The 20114-nt window shown below is 35.8% G+C and overlaps 2 protein-coding genes across 2 annotated transcripts; one reads left to right on the forward strand and one right to left on the reverse strand.

The window, feature by feature from the left end:
- Nucleotides 1–1236: 1236 nt before the first annotated feature.
- LOC110869578 lies at nt 1237–2550 on the forward strand. Its single transcript, XM_022118822.1, has one exon. It carries the CDS (start codon nt 1237–1239, stop codon nt 2548–2550), a length of 1314 nt encoding a protein of 437 aa, XP_021974514.1.
- Nucleotides 2551–9639: 7089 nt separating this feature from the next.
- LOC110872115 (AP2/ERF and B3 domain-containing transcription factor RAV1) lies at nt 9640–11209 on the reverse strand. The gene has a single exon (XM_022120896.2). It carries the CDS (start codon nt 11113–11115, stop codon nt 10045–10047), a length of 1071 nt encoding a protein of 356 aa, XP_021976588.1. The 5' UTR covers nt 11116–11209; the 3' UTR covers nt 9640–10044.
- Nucleotides 11210–20114: the final 8905 nt, after the last annotated feature.

The raw sequence follows: 20114 nt of genomic DNA on the forward strand, positions 1-20114 counted from the left end.
ACTATAAATAGAGGTAAACATCTAAGGTATGATCCATCTTGCTCTCGTTTACTCTCTCCTTCTATTCACTTATACGTTCTCCCGAACCGAGACTTATTCTCACGCCGGAAGGTGGTTACAGGAATAATCCCATTCCTGCAACGAGTCCTAACGATGTTCTGTTTTGCAGTTAGCAGTTCGAATCGCCAAGAGTTGAAGTCCTTAGTTGGATACTACCGTAAAGGTAAGTGTTTCTTCATTGGCGCCATCCGTGGGACCTTTTCGGTAACAACAAGACTGAACCCCATGGCAAGCGATCAGAACGTAGCAGTAACACCAAGCCAGGCGATGGTAACTAGCAATCCATTGCTAGAGACAAGCCCTGTTACCACCATGCCAGCCTCACCGGCTGTAATCAGGTCGCTCGACTTGGAATTCGAAGCAGAAGGACCCCCACCAGGCTTTACAGGCACTACTGCCGTTTCTTCTGGGACGACGACGACAGACCTGTTTTCCTATACTTCTCTGCAGTTCCAATCAGCCGAACCAATTGCAACAGGCGTTAACGTTTTCACCCCAGCAACAACCACTAGTGCACAGATGATACGTCGTGACACTATGCCAGTTATTACATCGGCAAACCCAAGCACTGTTATACCACAGGTGAGCATGCCTCAATACTATCAACCTTCGGTCACCTACGCCATGCCACCCTTGTATTCAGCAGCGCTAACGGCGGCGTTATCCACGCCACCACATCAACCAGTGGTCATGCCAGCGGGAACCATGAACGCCCCGATTACGCCGGGAAATCAAGCTTACTTCCTCGGGTATTATTATGCACCCCCGTACGGGTACTTACCCCCATACAACACTCCAACTTACACTCCTCAGGGGGCAGCGCAAGGCTATGCTCAGCAGTCGCCGTACGCAGCTTATATGCCGCCCTGGTGGACTTTTCCAACATCCCAGCCGGTCTACGGTTAGACCCCGCCAACTGCGGAACCTGCTTATAATAGGGGAAACGCATCTAGGCTTCGATTCTCCCCAGATGGAGGCCCCAGCCCCACGCTGAACATCACCCCGGCTCAACCCCCTATCATCCAGGGTACCAGCCAGGGTGGGGTCACTCCTCCAATACAACCCATCAACGTAGAGGAGGACGAACTTACCAAACCTTACAAACCAGTGGACACAACTTTCAAATCCAAGTTCACCAGAAGAATAGCGGAAGCTCCTATCAAGGAAAAGCCCAAGATGCCTCAAACTGTAGGCAAATACGATGGTCTAGGCGACCCGGATGACCATCTCAATTTATTCAAAAGCGCGGGGGAAGTAGCCTGTTGGCCAATGCCCCTCTGGTGCAAGATGTTTGTCCAAACGTTGGTAGGCGCGGCCCGGGTCTGGTGGGATAGTTTGCCCATTGGGGAAACTGACAGTTTTGAAGACCTAGAGGCTAAGTTCATCTTGCAATTCAGCCAACAACGAAGGCACACTAAAGATCGAAATGAGCTCCTTCACATTCGCCGGCGAGACAATGAAACGGTGGAAAGTTTCATCGTTAGATTCAATAAAGAAAGCCTGACAATCCTGGGTGTCCCAAACGATCTAGCGTGTGGAGCTTTCCTACAGGGGGTGAACGATGACGAGCTACTAAGAACACTTCACGGGAGGGATGGTGTGCCTCCCACCATTGACGAAATCTTGAGGATAGCCAAGGTATACGTTATACAAGAAAAGGCTGTAGCCGCCAGTCACGCGGCCAACAGAAAAAAGGAGGCTCAGAAAAGCCAGGAGGATAGAGAACAACGGGGTTCTGAAAGCAAAGGTAGAGGAGACCAATACGAGAAAGGTGATAGAACGGACTCGCGGTATGATAGGTCTAGAAATACCTACTCAAGGAACGAATCCTCTAAGCCGCGGTCCGATTACCCTAACCTGAGCAAGACGCCAGCGGAAATCCTAACCTCTGAGAACCTCAAGTTTAACCCTCCAAAGCTGCTAAAGGACAATCCCAACAAAGACACAAGCAAGTACTGTGAATACCACAAAGGGAGCGGCCACGATACCAATGATTGTTTTCAGTTAAAGAAGCAGATCGAGTACTTCGTGAAAGCGGGCAAATTGGCACATCTGGTGCGAGACATCAAACAGGGCCCTCCTCCCGTTAAAGAAGAAAATGACAGGGCGGCGGGGAAAAGGCCGCGGGAGCTAAACATGGTACACGCGGATAAGGGAAAAGGGGTCAAACGGAGTTTTTCCACGCTCGAACCCTGGATGCTGGCAACCATGACAATCGAGCCTCGCGTGGAAGATCTGCATCTCACTACTGACGCCTCGATCATATCTGCTGCAGTAGGTGATTACCACATGAGGAGGATCCCGGTAGATACCGGGAGTTCAGAGGATATCATCTACGAGCATTGCTTCAATAGAATGCAACCAGAAATAGAACTTATGGGAAAAGGTAACCGGGTGTGCTTGGCTTTAGCACACGAATCACAATCAATAGTTTTAAAAGACACATTCTTGACAAAATCAAAACGAGAAAGTTTACCGCTAGAAGCATGACCAAGTCTTTTATGCCATACTACATATCCTTCCTTTCTCATTCGACCATCTTCATCCGGTATAAGCCATGTTGATATTTACCCATTCCAATCGGTTTCTTCGAATTCAAGTCTTGCATTACAAAGAAGTTCGGAAAGAAGGTTACAGTGCAATGAAGGTCTCGAGTCAGCCGACTAACCGACAATAGGTTGCAAGTAAAATCTGGAACGTATAGGACATCTCGGATTTCAGTCCCATTTGGTAAGGTGGACGACCCTTTCCCTTTAACAGGTATAGAGTCTCCATTTGGAATTCTTACGGGTAGTTCGCGTGTTGTTTTTAGGTTGCCATGAAACAGATTGAGAAGGTAGGTTATGTGTTCGGTACACCCTGAATCACGATCCAGTTGCCATCATCGCCTAATCTAGCCCCCATGTTTGCCATCCACTGGATTATCTCGTCATTAGTGAACGAGCTGATGAACTGTTCGTACTTCTCATGGTTTAATCCCAGGATTGGACTCGATTGATTTAGGTTGTCGGCAGCGGAATTGGATTTAGTTCGGCTCTGGTCATCACCGGCCATGGCGGTGAGCAGGAGTCGATTGAATGAGAGGCGCAGAAGAAGCCGAAGTGTATATTTTTTAGGGTTCAGGAACCCGCTCTGATACCATATAGAAATTGGTACTCAGAGTTTTTATTCATTTGGCATATGCCTTTTTTCTGATGATAAAATACATAGAAGAATAGGCCTTAAATAAGCAATACAACAGACTAAACGAAGGAAACTAATAAAAGAGAATGAAAATAATGGCTAGAGATATGCATGGATCTTTGATTGAGAGGGAAACAAGAAGAGATAATTATGCATAAAATAATGCATTCTCAATACTATGTTAGTTTCATAAATTTGGTTTATGTTGGTAGTTTGGTAGATGGGTTAATGTTGATAGTTTGGTAGTTCAGTATTTTTATTAATGTTGGTTTTCTAATGTTAGTTTAGTATATTTGTTAAATGTTAGTAGCTTGATATATCTTAGTTGAATTAGTAAATGTTAGTAGATTTGTACATGTTAGATCAATAATCGTTAGTAGATTGGTAATTGGAATCCGACTTAATCGTTAAGGACATGTTTTGCTCGTTTAAAAGTCTTTGTATTGGTAATATGTAGTTTTGTTTTAACTTATAATGTATACTTTATTTTGTTGGCTCAAATTGTGAGATTGTTTCAAGTCCCGTGGATGAAGGTGATAGAGAAAAGGGAAACGAGAATAATGATATGGAGTAGCTAGTTTTATGTTGTAAGTATTTTTATGTTTAAAACTTAATTAGACAAGATATTTGGACTATGTTACGTAGTCTTTATGTTTTAGACATGATTTTTATGTTTATAAATTGGATTTTTATGATTATGTCAAAACTGAAAATCTGCAGGTACTTGTCGCCGCTAAAAGTTGTTACTATTGGCGGAGATTTCAGGCAGTAGCGACGAAGCATTAGCGGGGCATATTAGTGACGACATGTCACCGCTAATACTTTTAGCAGCGATTTTAAGGGTTATTGGCAACATAAATTATTTCCGCTAACAGTTCGAATCTTTGTAGTGACATACTTAAATACACATATGTAAATACATGTGTTATATAGGATAAAAACCTTCAAATTTCTTAACAAAACATATATCTAAGCATATAAAAACAAACACATATATACATATACCTACTTAAATACTATACAAACAGATAAATACATATATATATGTATATATACATAGACATAGATCTATAGAGACGAGATATTGTTGGGACAAATCTAAATACCTTAAAACCTTCAAATTTCGTCAAAAATTCATCAAAACCTTCAAATATCTTCAACAAAACTTCAAATTTCTCCAAGACATGGTTTGGATTAACCTCAATAATTTGGGGGAAAACCTCAATAAACAATTACAAAGGATTCGAGTCAGTATCTTAGATTGAAGTGGTGTTCTGGAGGTGGAGATGGCTAACTGTGGCCGCACGTTGGCGGTAGACTGCGGCACGATGACGTTTAGGTTGGAATTTAGAGATAGAATTAGCTTGGATATGAAGGAGCGTAATACATGAGTTGTGGTGCGTTGATAGACTTTTAGGCATGGAAACCCTATCCTGACGACATGCCGTCGACATAGGTGTGAGCAAAATTAAATAACCTGTAACGACGACTTGTCATTGGAATAGAGTGTGAGCAAAAGCGCCAAACAATTTCTAGATTAAATAAAAATGAAAAAAAAAACGTTTACTGCCGACAAGTCATCGGAACAAAGTTTAGAAATGACACCCCCTTTTTTCAACATTCCCATCTAACATATTACGACAACGTATCATCAGGATAGGTGGAATTAAAATTATATGGTAGTCCATTAAACTATTAACCAACGATAATACTAGCCACCTTAATTATATGATTATTAAAGCACTTGAATTTTGAAAGAATGAAAGATATGTAAATGTAAGATTAAATACATTATGATGTAATATTTAATCTAGTAGTCATTATAAGTATTTACATTATATAGATCAAAATATATATAACGTCCTATTAAATAATTAGTTGGTAATTGTTGATGGATTATATTACCCTTATTAAGTAATTGGGTTTCCTCTTCGGTGCATATATAAGGAGACTTATGTAGACGTAACAAGGTTAAACAATTAGTCATCTTGTGCTAAGCTCATAACATCACTCGAAACCTCTCCCTCTCCATAGCCGATTACCCTTTTTCGGTTCTCTCATCACCATCATTAGATTGCACCCTAAGGATGAACCATATCACACTGACAAACATGTCGAACTCGATGGCATCATCCCTCACTGGATTCTCTGCTGGTCTGTCTGCAATCATGAATATGTTTTCATATTTTTCATTAAATCTAAAACAGAACTGATCAACCGTAATGTAAATGAAATTAAATAAATTAAATGAAAATTAAAATTAAAATAAAATCTGATATTGTCATTTTCTTATTAACTAATGCTAAAGTATGATCACGTTTATGTTTTTTATTTCGTGCAGAACTGGTGGGAGATTCTCTATGTTTTTTTCTCTTTTTTATTTTTTCCCTGTTAATTATATGTCATCATTTGTAGATGTACCACTGTCATGAGCATCCAATTCCATGTATGCTTATATTAACTCATCATGAAAGTTTTCATGTGCAAAAATGGATGTTAGATATATTCTTTTGAGGGTCTTCCACTGCATTGCAGTGGTTGTTACTATCTTAGTGAAGGCTTGGCTCGGGGTTTTACCCGGGTTCGAGTCTGAGGGTGGGCACAGTTTTACCTATTTCACGGGATTTCTGCGCATCAGGGGTGTGCTACACTTTCTAGCGGTGGTCGAGTAGTCGGCCTTTGGACATAGCTTCGAAATAGTCTGTTTACACGTGGAAAGCAGTTAGCCGTTAAAAAAAAGATATATTTTTTTTGAATTAATTTCCCAATAGTTAATCCTAATAAATAGGCATTTTTTTATTATATATGGCTAAACAATATTAAATTCACAGCAGCCACTGGTATTATATATCCCAGGAAAGAGCCATCCGAGAACATCAAGGTTCCATTACTATAATAAAGCTACTTGGCTATATTTTAATAAAACAGAAACTCATGAATCACGATGTGATGGCTTATTAATTTTTATTACATATGATAACAATACAACAAATTAAATGCACCCGAAGTTAAGATGTTACGCAGATACTATTTGGATATCTTTTTTTGCAACTCACAACCCATTAAGTAACTAAAAAACCATTGTTCTCACTCGCTCAATTCCCTTGGCATTTACTGAGCTTTTTGGTTTTCTCACAAATCATGACTACATGGTTACAAAGCCCCCATAATCTACTGATGCTACCGCCATTGTTGCCTCCACCACTCCGGCCCAATCTCCTCAGCAGCTTTTGAATCTCTAATAAATGGCTTCTCAATTTGGCTATCAACTTATGCCAAATGTGAATGTTAGAGTTCCACATCCTCATACCATTTACAATTCTCAAACCCTCAACAATAGGGGTGGCTACACCAGAGATGGACGAGGGTCTTACCGTGGTGGAAACAACAACTTCAACAATAGCAATAGAGGTTGTGGTCGTGGTCGCAGTCAATTTTCTTGGGCCTCCGTGCATAACACTATCTATGGTTTTGTACCAGATGTGGAATTTGGACACAACCTGTAGAGATATTAAAACATGAAGGACATTCATGTAATTTTGTTAGTTAAATGATATCGTCTGAAATTTGGGTGAAACATAAATGACGAAAAATGCAATTTACTAAAAGAAAATAGAAAGATCATAATTATCTAGTACATAAATTAGTTGGTCATAAGTAAAAAAATTGTATGTTAACATAATCCAATTGAAACAACACTTTTATGTAACAAATTCTAAAAGCCTAAAGTAGTTTATATTTGAAGGCGAAAGTAACTAATGTCTATAATATGTAATAGATGTATGCTAAAACGCTCCATTATATAACTACCACAACCCTCCACTAACGGGGACTACTTTTACATTTCCACACTTAGATTTCATTTCCATAAGACTATAGTAAGAAAACGAATCTTTGAAGACATATTGATAGTTCATGCTATACATGATTATTGCTCCCGCATACGTATGTATCTATTTTGGGGTTATGTTTAATATGATAAAAAAGATACAATTATTAGCATATCATGTACCATTTTCGACATAATTTACATGAACACAAGTTGATACGCAACCATGTGTTATCGCGTATGTCATGGATATATGTTTGAAAAAGTTGTGAATAAATGTATAGCACACCCATAAAAATGTACTGTGTGTATATTTATTGTGATTTTCTATTAACAGTGTTTCTTGTATTAACATGTGTTTTTATCATACCTAATTATAAAATCATATGTTATACGTGTCAGGTACCTCCCATACTTGATACCCATCGGTTTCAAAGGTGTCCATACCTATTTATGGCTAAAAGTTGACATTCTGATGCCCACTATATACAATATGTTTCACGATTTCCCATTAGATTCAGGTTCGTTTGTCATCACTACAGTACCCACCCAGATCTAAATCACCGTAAGAGTACGAAAAACCAAACTCAATTAACACGGTTCTCGGTCAGTTCAGTGATTGAGTTGATGAGTATGGAAAAAGATTACAGCCAATTGTTTGTCATGAGATGGAGTAAATGAGTCCCAAAAAAATGTAATATTTTCATGGGGTGCGCTCAAATGAATCAGGTTCCAATTAATCAAAAGGAATATAAATGTTGAAGATCAGAGATGTGTTTTCCGTGATCATGAAATGGAGACAATCGAACATTTGCTTATAGGATGTTATATTGCTGCAGTGGTCTGGCAGTTTATTGGTGCGTGGTGTTTAAAAGGCTCGTTTTTTCCCTTTTTGGTGAAAGATTTATTGTGTTCGGCTTAGTGTTATTGCTGCAATGAGAAGGAAAAGGAGGCGTTTCATGGTGTTATCATGGTTTCTTGTTGGTGTATTTGGATTGCAAGGAACGAAAGACGGTTTTCAAATAAGACGATAAGGATGGAAGATGTATGCAGCAATATTAAGTCTTTCAGCTTTTTTTGGTTTACAAACAGGTCTAAGTATAGAAGTATTAGTTGGGATAACTGGTGTAAGTTCAATATTATCTAAGTAGTGTTTTGGTTGTTGTGTTTGGCGGCCCGTGTTCGGGTTTTTTGCCGTTGTGAATGAAGTTAGCCTTTCAAAAAAAAAAAAAAAAAATTAACACGGTTCTATAACAGGAAAAACTTGTACCTTTTTGTCAAGTAGACCAGGAATATTAACTTTCTCTCCATAAAAAAGAAACCAGAGATCAAACATTTAGGAATCTTGAAAATAACTAGAAATTGAAAGGAAAATTCGTCTGACTTTAATATGTTAGGGAGTTGACGGGCAATGAAATTTTTGGTTGATCAAGTTTGATTACTTGAATCTTTTAATTAAGAGAACTTGTTTTCAGAGGTTCATTGTATGTATACATAGATATGATTATTATTATTATTAAATAAGATAGTATATTATGTGATATCTTTCTGGATGTAGTAAATGATCTCAGGGTTGTACGTAAAGACCAGAAACTATTCAAATATCACATGTACCCTAGATCCAGAGCATCATATCATATCTGATTTGCTTGGATGTGCATGTCCTTTTATCTCATCTGGAACATAAAGAAAAATATATAATATATACATCAATAGGGAAACAAAATTACAAAATGACTTAAAGATGATTAGATGAAACCCTAATTACATAAACACCAATATTTTAGTTTTAATCACATAGTTTAATATAAACATTGTGTAATGTTAAATTAATATCATCAGAATATATTATTAACATGGAACATATATAAATTTTCCAAATGATATTTAAGAGGTAAAATTTTGACTCTTGTTGATATACCTAATATTTGATTGAACAACAAAAGTGGGCAAGCTAGATTGAACTTTTTAAGAAAAAAAAGTTGGGTTCTTGATTTTTGAAGATATGTTTGAAATCAAAAACAGTTCCCAGATATTAATGGAGGTACTACAACCACACAATTGTTTATTCCATATGTGGTAAAGCTATAGTATCTTAGCAGGAAAGGTGAAAACTTTGCTCCATCTATTATTTGTTGAGTGATGGCCCATTGTATACCAATACTTGTACTGTAATGTACAAACACTGTGTGTGTGTGTGTGTGGTAGTGTGTGGGACTTGTCATGAAACATAAGCAGATATTTAAACAGTTGTTATGCTCAGCTGAAACAAGAAAGTACCATGAAATATTTTCAACCAAAATGGAAAGGTTCTTGATGAAAAAGTATTCATTATATCACATGTATATTAACATGGATACCCTTTTTAACCAAATAAAAATCAGATTTTTTGAGTTTGAATTTCTTTTCATTTTTTTGGAGATAAAATAGAATATACAAATTAGAGAATCAAATTCCATTAAAGCTGAGGAATTGAATGGATTCAAGGAAGAAGTTATACATATGAACAAGTGACTGAAAATTAATAAGAAGAAAACCAATAATTAAGATCTAAAGAAAGAGAACTGTTTTCTTGAAGGATTAACATCATATTTAAATACTAAAGATTAATCAAAGGCAACTTGCATGTAAAAGTTATGATAAATACAATTTGATATTAGCTATAACATATTTGAACACCAAAGATTAATTAATCAACAACCTAATTGATATGATGAATATAGAAAAACAAAAAGTTTCTATTTTTCTTGGGATTTTACTAGAATTAAACTTGATCCCTACATTGAGCTTTCTTTAGCTCAATTATCTTTAAATTTCTAAAAATCAATATACAAACTTTTGCAACTTGCAACTTGCTTCCTCCTCTATTCCATTCCCACCACTTTCCAGCTTCATTCCCCATCATCATCATCTCTAGAGGAAAAAAGTAGACCAAAATGTTACCACACAAACCCTCCAAACATGAGAGATTGTTACAAAGGGTCAATAATCTTTTGCTTCTTACAATTCTCCATTCCCAACAACACCATTTCTATGTTATTTCTCTTTCCATTGCAAGTGCTACTATCAACAGCAAGAGTATTATTATTAGTATTAGCACTAAATATGTTGACTCCAAACAACCTAAACATCTGCACTGGTTGGACCGGTTGGACTGGTTGGACCGGTTGGATTGGTCTTGAACTCGTGTTACTAGATCCGGTTTTCGTCTTCCAGTCGATGTAAAGCTGCTTGTCTGGACCGGTAGATCTTTGAAAACTAACAATGTCACCGGCTTTTAAGTTCTTTTCCTTCACAAACCGGCTCCAACCTTTGGTCAACACGTAGCTTTGACTACTGTTCCAGTAAGAGTAACGAAATCTCCACACTTTCATACCAATATCTTCAAAATGTAGAAGAACTCCTTTGGATGTGTTTCCGATTTGCAGCGGAAAGTGCTTTTCCGCATGCTGTTTTGGTATTACCAGTCGGTTTAGTTTTCCAACGTCACTGGGAGTAACTGTTTTTTCAAACAGTTGCTCCCTGGAGTTGACCGACTGGTGCCCGGACCGGACACCGTCCGGTCCGGTAGTTTTCTGCAAGATGCAGGTTCTTTTGCTTTGCTCAAGCTCGTCATTGTATGTGTGTTTTCTCAACATATCTACAATCTCGGCTTTCGAATGCGAGTTTAAAAAACTCGCTTCCAAACTCGCCTCTTCCGTGTCGGCCGGGAGAGGTTTGAAGTTTGTGACCGCGTCACGGCCGCGAAAGCGTTGCACCGCCGTGTCATACGCTTTCGCGGCCTCGTGCTCTTCGTTAAAGGTCCCAAGCCACACGCGCTGGTGTTTCTCGTAAATCTGAGCACCCCAGCGCCCGTTCGGCTGCGGGACCACACCCTTGAACCTTGAGGAAGGCAGCTTCCTCGACTCGGCTTCCAAGCCGAGTTCCATGTCAAGAACCACACTGCCGCCGCTTCCGATCAACGGCGGGGTGCTCACGGGAGCCGCAACCGTTGAGGTTGTTTCAGTAGTTGTGCTTAGATCTTCTGTGGAGCTTGCATCCATTGTAAGTAGTTAGAGAGAGAAAGAAGAGAGAGAATAACTGAATTAGGGTATTTGGAAAGAAGAAAATATGATGCCTATGAAGTGGGTGTAAGAGAAAGATGGAGTATATATAGGAACATGTATAAAGCTATAGTGTATGGTGCAAAAATAATATTTATATTATAACAAGTCTCAAATAATAATAGAATAATGATAATAAAATCTTGTTTGTTTTTAGTTATGGTGATATATGTTGATATACGTAAAATATACGGAAGAGATGTAGGTGAGGTGGGTCAACTTAGAGATGGTGAGGAACCAGGAAGATTCATGGCGACTTGTAATATTATATACAAGTTGCATTATAATTATTGATGGATGGATAACACAACATGTATGTGCATACACTCACACATAAATAATACGTACAGATATGTATGTATAGACTGTACGAGCTAGAGAGATGAATGAGGGAGCAAGTGGATGAGTGAATTCACATGAGAGGGGACCTCGTTTTAAGTGCATCCCCCCAAAGCTTTGCTGATTGTGCTATACTACTAGCTAGCTAATAAGAGCATGGTCTCTCTCTCTATATATTTTTTTTTTTGAACGGCAAATTTGGATCACTGACGGACCACTGGAGTATCATCGTGCCACCAGCAGAACCACCCGATCATATCCATCTCCACTAGGCAATAATGCCTATACACCAATTCAGGAGGAAACCCAATAAATCTAGGAAAACCCCCTTTGTGGGAATCGAACTCATGACCTAATGGTCATAAGCCTTATCCCACCACCAAGATACCACTAGGCTATAATGCCATGGGTCTCTCTCTCTATATATATATATAATATATAATATGAATGTGTGTGTGTGTGTGATGTTTATCTCACCTCCCATTGGTATGTACCAACATAAAATAGAGAAGATTTTGATGAAGTATGTGATGAGATAAGATGACAAGCACTTGCTTTATTATATTTGAGTATCCTACAAATACAACGATCCTACACACATATGTACATTGGGAGAAGTTCTGCTAAAAATACCCTAATTAGTTAAAAACGTCATAACTCATAACCAATAAGAATGTGTCATAATTAGTTAAAAATGTCATAAACCAATAAGTGCGTTTAATTAGAGGTACATAATTTGATTATATAACCGTATAGTATATCTTTCAAAAAAATATAACCGTATAGTATGTTCTCTTTCTACTATCTTATTATATTTTTATGTATTATATACAACTGTTTATACGTTTATCTACTTAAAATTATTGAATGTATATAAAGTTATGCAATTGAAGTTTCCATACATTTATTCAAAATGCCATTTTTGATAAAAACAAATTTGAAAAACAAAGTTTCACAACAATTTAAACATGAAGAAAATATGTTCAAATTAACTATTTTGGTTTTTATGAATAGGGACGGTGTACGTTTTGCATAACCTATTAGTTTTTCCTTTTCAAACTATTTATATCCCTTTCCTTTCACCAACTTTATTTTCTCTAATATTAGATAGAGTTAAATGCCATTTTAGTCTCTGTGGTTTGTGCCATTTTTGCAGTTTAGTCCAAAGATTTTATTTTTCACTCGTGAGTCCAAAAGTGTTTCACCGTTGCCATTTTAGTCAACTGGGTTAATTTCATCCATTTTTTAACGAGAAAGCCAATTCGGTCATTTTATAAGTAATTATGTTAACTAGAAGGGCAATTCAGCCATTTTAAACGACCGAATTAACCTTCTCGTTAACAGAAAAAATGGACGAAGTTAACCCGGTGGTCTAAAATGGCAACGGTGAAACCTTTTTGGACCCACATGTAAAAAATGAAACGTTTGGTCTAAACAGGCAAAATGACCCAAACCACAGGGACTAAAATGGCATTTAACTCTATTAGATAAATATAACCAGTGGCGGAGCTTGACCAAAAGTTTCGAGGGGGCGTAAAGTGATGGGACCCAAATTTTTTTTCCTATCGTTATGTTAAGGGTCAGGTCGGGTTGGCTATTCGATTCAAGTCGGGTCAAATAATAATAGTTCCAAATAAAAAAAAGTGTATATTTACCAAACTACCCATCATTTATATACAAAGTTTATAAATATTTAGGATATACAATTTAGGAAAAATAATCGGGGGGGGGGGGGGGGCGATCCTATATAATTTTAAAATTTTTGGACGAAAAACCGGAACTTATACACTTTTAACTGAAATATTGGGGTGGCGAGTGCACCCCCGGGCAACCACAATACTTCGCCCCTGAATATAACCTTAGATTGAATGTGGTAATTACAGATAAGGAAAATACAATAAAAATGACATTATGTCCATTTGAGTTGGATTCATTGGTTGTTTCAACTGTTACAAACTCATGTGCTATTATAATATTCACTAATTAATATGAAAGGTTAGTATATAAATGGTTGTTATGTGTAGTTCACTACTGGTATAATGTTGTAAGTCACGAGAATTGAATCATTTGCCAACTCTTAAGATTCTTAGTTGTATGTATTAATGCATGAAGCCATGAACACAAATTTTATTGAGTTATACATGTTACAACTATAGGAAGAAGTTACAACTTGGTTTCCATATACATGGGTTGAAGAACATTACATGTTCTATCTCCATTTATTTCTGTGTATATAGATATCTATAATTCATATCTTTAAACCTGGTTTTAGAACATCTTAAATTTATATACTATATCTCGTGAACTAATCATATCACCTGAAACACAACACAATCTAAAATATCCATGTTAGGTTTGCTATCTTTAACATGAATAAATATGTGTCGGTGTGTTTATGTTCAAATGAGCAACTCACTATTGACATCCTAAATTGTTTAATGTTTCTTTTATCAACCCTTAAATATATCACATGTAAAATGTTTTAAAGCCTAAAAAACGAAAACTAGTTTTTCTAAATTTGGTTTGCTTTAGGCATTAAGAAGTCTCTATAGTATTGTATTGTTTGTTTTGGTGACAATTTGATTAAAAGTAAATCAATTAATCTATGATCTTCCACCAATTTGTATATATCCCTTTAGTGGTAGTTAATCCATATTAAGCGGGGAGCGATTTTCAAGCTCCTCCCTTGGACATGATGTGACACATGACATCAAGACCAAAAAAAGCAAAGATCAAGCCTCTCCCAGCGTTTTCACAATCACACCAAGAGCAAAAACACCAAAGATCACGCCCACGGGGGCGGTATTCCGGCTTTTTAGGGCGTGTAGACATACTATAATATAAAGTGTACTTTTACTAGATATTTTTCGATTACAATATGATATATCTAACTAAAGCACTATTCTATGTCCATCTCTAGATAAATATGAGTAATACTCAGGTTCAATCGTAATGCATTTGTCCATTAGGAGATGCTTAGGACTACTTTATGGAAAGTAATGTTGCCTTGTGTGTCATGATTTGATTCAAGTATAGTTTACCATAACAGGATCATAAAAGTGTTATATCCCACCCTATATGGCATTTTGAACAAAAGTTCACCTTAATAATTAATAAATTACATACATCTCTTTTGAGCTATAATATTCTGACCACAGAATCAAATTGTGCTATGAACATTAATTATTTAAAGTCAATTTCTTAATAATGAAAGTACCATCAATATCTAACACGTTTATGTATATATTCCATTATCTTTTCTCCTTTTCTTCCTTTTGTGTGTTTACCACTGTTTCTTACGGCTCATAATCAGCTTCTCTTTGTGGAGTGGGGATGTGGGGAGGGCCTCAATTCGACTTATATTGCATAAAGAATGAAGAAAAGGAAAAGGTACTCGTAGAAGATGCTTTTTAGTCTGCGATTTATCTCCCAAATATGTAATGACAAGAAAGTGGGCCTCACATACATATATCAAGTGTATGTATGTAGGGTTACATACATGTCAGAAACTGTGACAAAATTGCAAATCTACAGCTCCCACTAGGATGGGAAGGTCATGGGCCATTTAATGGGAGCATGGATACACTTAAAAGGAGAAAAGAAATGCTTCAAATTTAAAGTTATTTCTTGATATTATCAACTAATGATAGTTATATTTTATGTAAATAATTTGCAATTTGATATTATCAACTAATGATAGTTAAATTTTATGTAAATAATTTGCAATGGATAAAATATTGTTGGGTATCTTGAATGGTCATGTTATCTAGTGAATATATTTTCTCTAGTAATCTTCTAATGAGAGACCATCTTCTCTTATGAATTTACTCTCGTTTTTTAACTAAGAATTCCAAAAAGTTCGCAAAAACAATTTGTGCGTACATTTTCATTTGTCTAAAGAAACAACAATAGAAAAGAAAATGTGAAACATTGTGCTTCACTACAAAAGATTTAGACCTATGGTTACAATAGGTGATATTTCTTGTAGTACTTACCCACCAATATTACATTATCATTACAAGAAAAGCCGCCTTTAGCGATGAAAAAAGTCGCCGGTAAAAGCAATAGCGGCGACAAGACGTTGTTAGTGGTCCCCGCTAAAAATTGGTCGCTGATAATCAAAAAAATTTACCGCTAATGCTCAACGAGTATTAGCAACGACTTGTTGCCACTATAAGGCCGTCACTATTACTTTTGTCTCTAATGCTCGTTGAATGCTAGCGGCGACAAACACGCCGCTAAAAGGCCATATATTTTTATTTTTCAATATTTTTCAGTTTTTTTAAATACAATAACTGCCAATTTACGGTTTTAGAACACACACAAACTACATAGACATGATAAATCATCCTTTTTGGTACAATTTAAGTCACAAAAATCATAAAATTACTTAACGCGTATAACTACATCATGCTATGATCACCATCAACATTGCCGTCACCTTCATCATCGTCTCCATCTCTTACATTTGATCCCTTAAAAGTCGAAGTCATAAACTTGTGGAGTTCAACTCTAAATATCGGATTTTGGAACAAACCCGCAATATGCTCCTTCAACAATATCAACATTAACCAAATTAGCATACTATTAACATATACCAAATTTACGAATAACATTTACTAAGATATATATACCAAATTTACCAATATTCTAACAAAACTACCAATATATATACACACACCAAATGTACTAACCAAAGAAAGTCGATGTCGTAATTGAAGGAGGTTTATGCCATACCCCCTGAATATGTCCATGTCACGTACCCATCACCTTTTCAAATACTCAAAGTTATCCAAGTGCCACTACTACAAAAAGATGCATTTGCTATGAAATTTTGCTCTGGAATTTAATTGGTCGCAAATTTTGCTATGAATTAGCTATATACACATTTTGCTACCATTTTGCTATGAATATTCCGTCGCAAGTGAAATCCGTAGCAAAATCGAGGAAATAAAAAAAATAACGTAGCAAAATGCGTAGCAAAACCATGAAAATAAATATTTAGAAACAAACAAAAAAAAGTTAAATAAAATCTGTAGCAAAGTTGAGAATATAAGTATTTAAAAAATAATTAAATAAAATACCTAGCAAAATTCGTAACAAATTTAGAAAAAAAATATCTAAAACCAAACATAGAAAAACATGTAGCAATATCCATAGCAAGTTTGATGAAATAAATAAAAAGAATAACGTAGCAAAACCATGAAGATAAATATTTAGACATTGACTAAAAAAGATTAATAAAATCCGTAGCAAGATCTATAGCAAAGTTGAGAATACAAGTATTTAAAAAGTGATTAAATATAATACCAAGCAAAATTTGTACCAACATCTAGAAAAATATATCAAAAACCAAACATAGAAAAACTTGTAGCAACATCTGTAGTAAAAACGAGAAAAAGAAATATTTAAAAACAAGCTAATAACATCGATTAAAATCAATAATTGGTCAATCAAAAAAACTAATCCATCAATTAAAACCTTACCATATGACCCACTACAACTCATTACGGGCTAAGCGGTAAACAAAAGCCAACTGGGTTAATCAAAGTCAAAGTTGGTCAAACAATGCTTTAGTCAAACATATTCAGTGTCGACCAAGTAATAGTTAATCATACTGAATAATTATCAAGTAAGTGATTCATAGTTAAAGATCAGTGTATATTACCCATTACGTCTTATTGCGCTCCATTGTAATACTGGTGATCCAATATGACATATTAGGTCAAACATGGTCATTATATGACAAAGTGGTTAATCGTGGTGATTCATGATCGTCGGTCAAGTCATGGTCAATAGTGATGCATGATAATCAAACATAGTGACTCATAATCTAACATGGATGTGTATGACCCATTACGACTTATTTTGGAACTCTTTGACATCTAACGATCCATTATGACTTCTTACAACCTATCATGACACTTAAGATGTAAAACGCCACATTATGTCAGGGATAGTTGGTGTCGGTTAAACTTGGCCAATCAAAGTTATTTATGGTGAAACATAGTCGATGTAAGTTAGTGATATCAAACTTAGTGAATCATGATCATGTATAATGCTTTATAGTCAAACATGAGTTACTACGCCTCATTATTTATCATTATGAGATATAATGACTCCTTACGACCCATTGTGACGTAATATGGCACCCTATGTCCAACATATTCAATGTAGGCTAAACTAATTATTAATGGTGGTGAATTGTGATAAATGGTGGTGATTCATGCCCAAAAGACGGATGCATATGACCCATTAAGACTACTTATGAATCGTTAAGACCAATTATAGCTTATTATGATCCATTGTGATCACACGACCTAACACTGCTTATTACACTCCATTAAAAGCTTTCATGATTATGAAGACATGTTATGACTGTTAAGGACATATACAATCAATTATAACTCACTTACCGTATAACATAACACGAATAACTACAATATAAATTAATACCGCAATAACTAATATGATCTAGTAAGTCATATCATGTTTCACTAAGAGTTAATATGATTCATATAACTCAGTATGGCATACTAAGGCCAGTTAGGCCTTACCAAAAGCCACAATAACTTTTAACAACCAACATATGACTCATTTATGACATGTATGATGATTTGTGATTCATTTAGACTCAATGTGACACATCAAGACATGTATGACCTATTATAACCCATATGAAACTATTATAACTCACTGAAACTAAAAGTAAACTACTAGCAAGCACATCTCCCCTTAAATTCCACTTTTACAATCCACATAACATTCACTCGTGTGACTTGAATCCGTACCACTTTGAGGAGGGATAAACATATAATGCCACTAGGCGAAGACGCCAACTACTGTTAAAGTTAATTGTGTATCGTCAAACATGATAACCATACTTAGACATTGATGAAGTTAGCCAGGTACTCTAATTTAGTCAAATGCAATTTTTTAACAACGTAACTCCTAGTCTACTTTAAACTAAAATTCTAAACAACGCTTTTACCCAAGTTTAAACATGAGACCTCTTTTCTAAGATGCATATGCCTCTACCAAGTGGCCTAGCCTCAAACTCGCAACCAATTACAATTAGAATTAGTAGATTGTTGTGAAACTTACAATTTATATAACATATGTATACATATATCTTTTTATACAACAATTATAATTAGTTTACACATATTTATTTATATACTTTGTACATGTATATATATTTTTTCAATACAGAAATATTAATTTTTCATATATTAATTATCAAAATCTGTTCCTGTCACCTATTTACTATTCTTTTTTTTTTACTTTCTTTCTATTGGTTCATTTAGCATTGCACAAATACACGGGTCCTCAATACTAGTTTCTATAAAAAATATAATATTTTGTTATATTTAAGTTATTATTTTCTATTTTAAACACTATATTGCAACTAATTCTTTATTAATATGACTTGTCAAAAAGTTGAAAGTAAGGGGCTGTTTGGCAACTATTGAATGGTTAAGTGCTGAACTAGTAAGAGGTTTGAACGATTAAGTACTTAAGTACTAAACCAATAAGAGGTCTGAACCATTAAGAGGCAGTATAATGCTTAACCGTTCAGAGGCAAATGTCTGACCAATTCAGATTAGAGGTCTTAACCATTCAGACTTAGTATAATGCTTAACCATTCAGATGCAAATGTCTGAACCATTCAGACATCTGCTCGCGAAACAAACAGTCTGAACCATTAAATGCTGAACCAGAGGTCTGACTATTAAGAGCTTCATTAAGAGGTAAACAAACAACCCCTAAATTATTCCCGCCTTTCCCCAAAACCACTTTTCCCCAATTTTTTTTTATTTCCCTCCCAATTCACTAATCCAACCCCTCCCGCCAATCGACTTTTCGCCTATTTCAAATACCGATTTCTTTATTTTCTTCCCATCTTTCATACTCTCTCTCCCCAATCCCCAAATCGTATTCTTCTAATGAATATCCATCCGTCTTGCAATAAAGCAATGTGCAAAGATTTTATGTGTTCTTTTTGCCACGTGTATATGAAAGGTAAGAAGTGAGAAATTTTGAATGTGAAGCCTGTTATATCATACGAAAGCATGATGGAAGTTAATAAAAAAAGGGTTGATAGTTATATCTTTACTTGTTAATTATAGACTTATAGTTGTGTTATTTATAGTGTTGGGTCTTTAATTTTCAGGACTTGGAATACGAGAATGAAGCATGATAATTCAAAATTCAAAAACGTTGCTTCGCTTTCGCTTACTTAATTTCGACAGTATTAATAGCATATTTATAATTGATTATCTCATGTTTGCTATCTCCTTGTAGGTTATTCATCATCAATTCATAATTATGTTCTTCATGGTGTAAGTAGTCAACTGAAACCCAAACATACTCACTTTTAACCATGTGCATCTGTTGGTGTAGGAACATGGAATTTCAACATTAGTCTTATCGGAGGTAAAATTCTCAAGGCACAAGTTTGGTCAAACTAATATTCTATGTATGTGTGCATTATAAATGTGACCTTTTTTATTTGGTGTTTGTAGAGATATCATTCCAAGACAAAATCTTTTATTACAATTGGAAGCGAGCATTATTTCTCAGAAACATGAAAGTTGCAG

This window comes from Helianthus annuus, chromosome 8, assembly GCF_002127325.2.
Source record: "Helianthus annuus cultivar XRQ/B chromosome 8, HanXRQr2.0-SUNRISE, whole genome shotgun sequence".
NCBI classification, from domain to species: Eukaryota; Viridiplantae; Streptophyta; class Magnoliopsida; order Asterales; family Asteraceae; genus Helianthus; species Helianthus annuus.

What these genes read in the sequence shown, in the direction of transcription:
- LOC110869578 (XM_022118822.1), top strand. Translation starts at nt 1,237, where the DNA reads ATGCCTCAAACTGTAGGCAAATACGATGGTCTAGGCGACCCGGATGAC.
- LOC110872115 (XM_022120896.2), bottom strand. Translation starts at nt 11,115, where the DNA reads ATGGATGCAAGCTCCACAGAAGATCTAAGCACAACTACTGAAACAACC.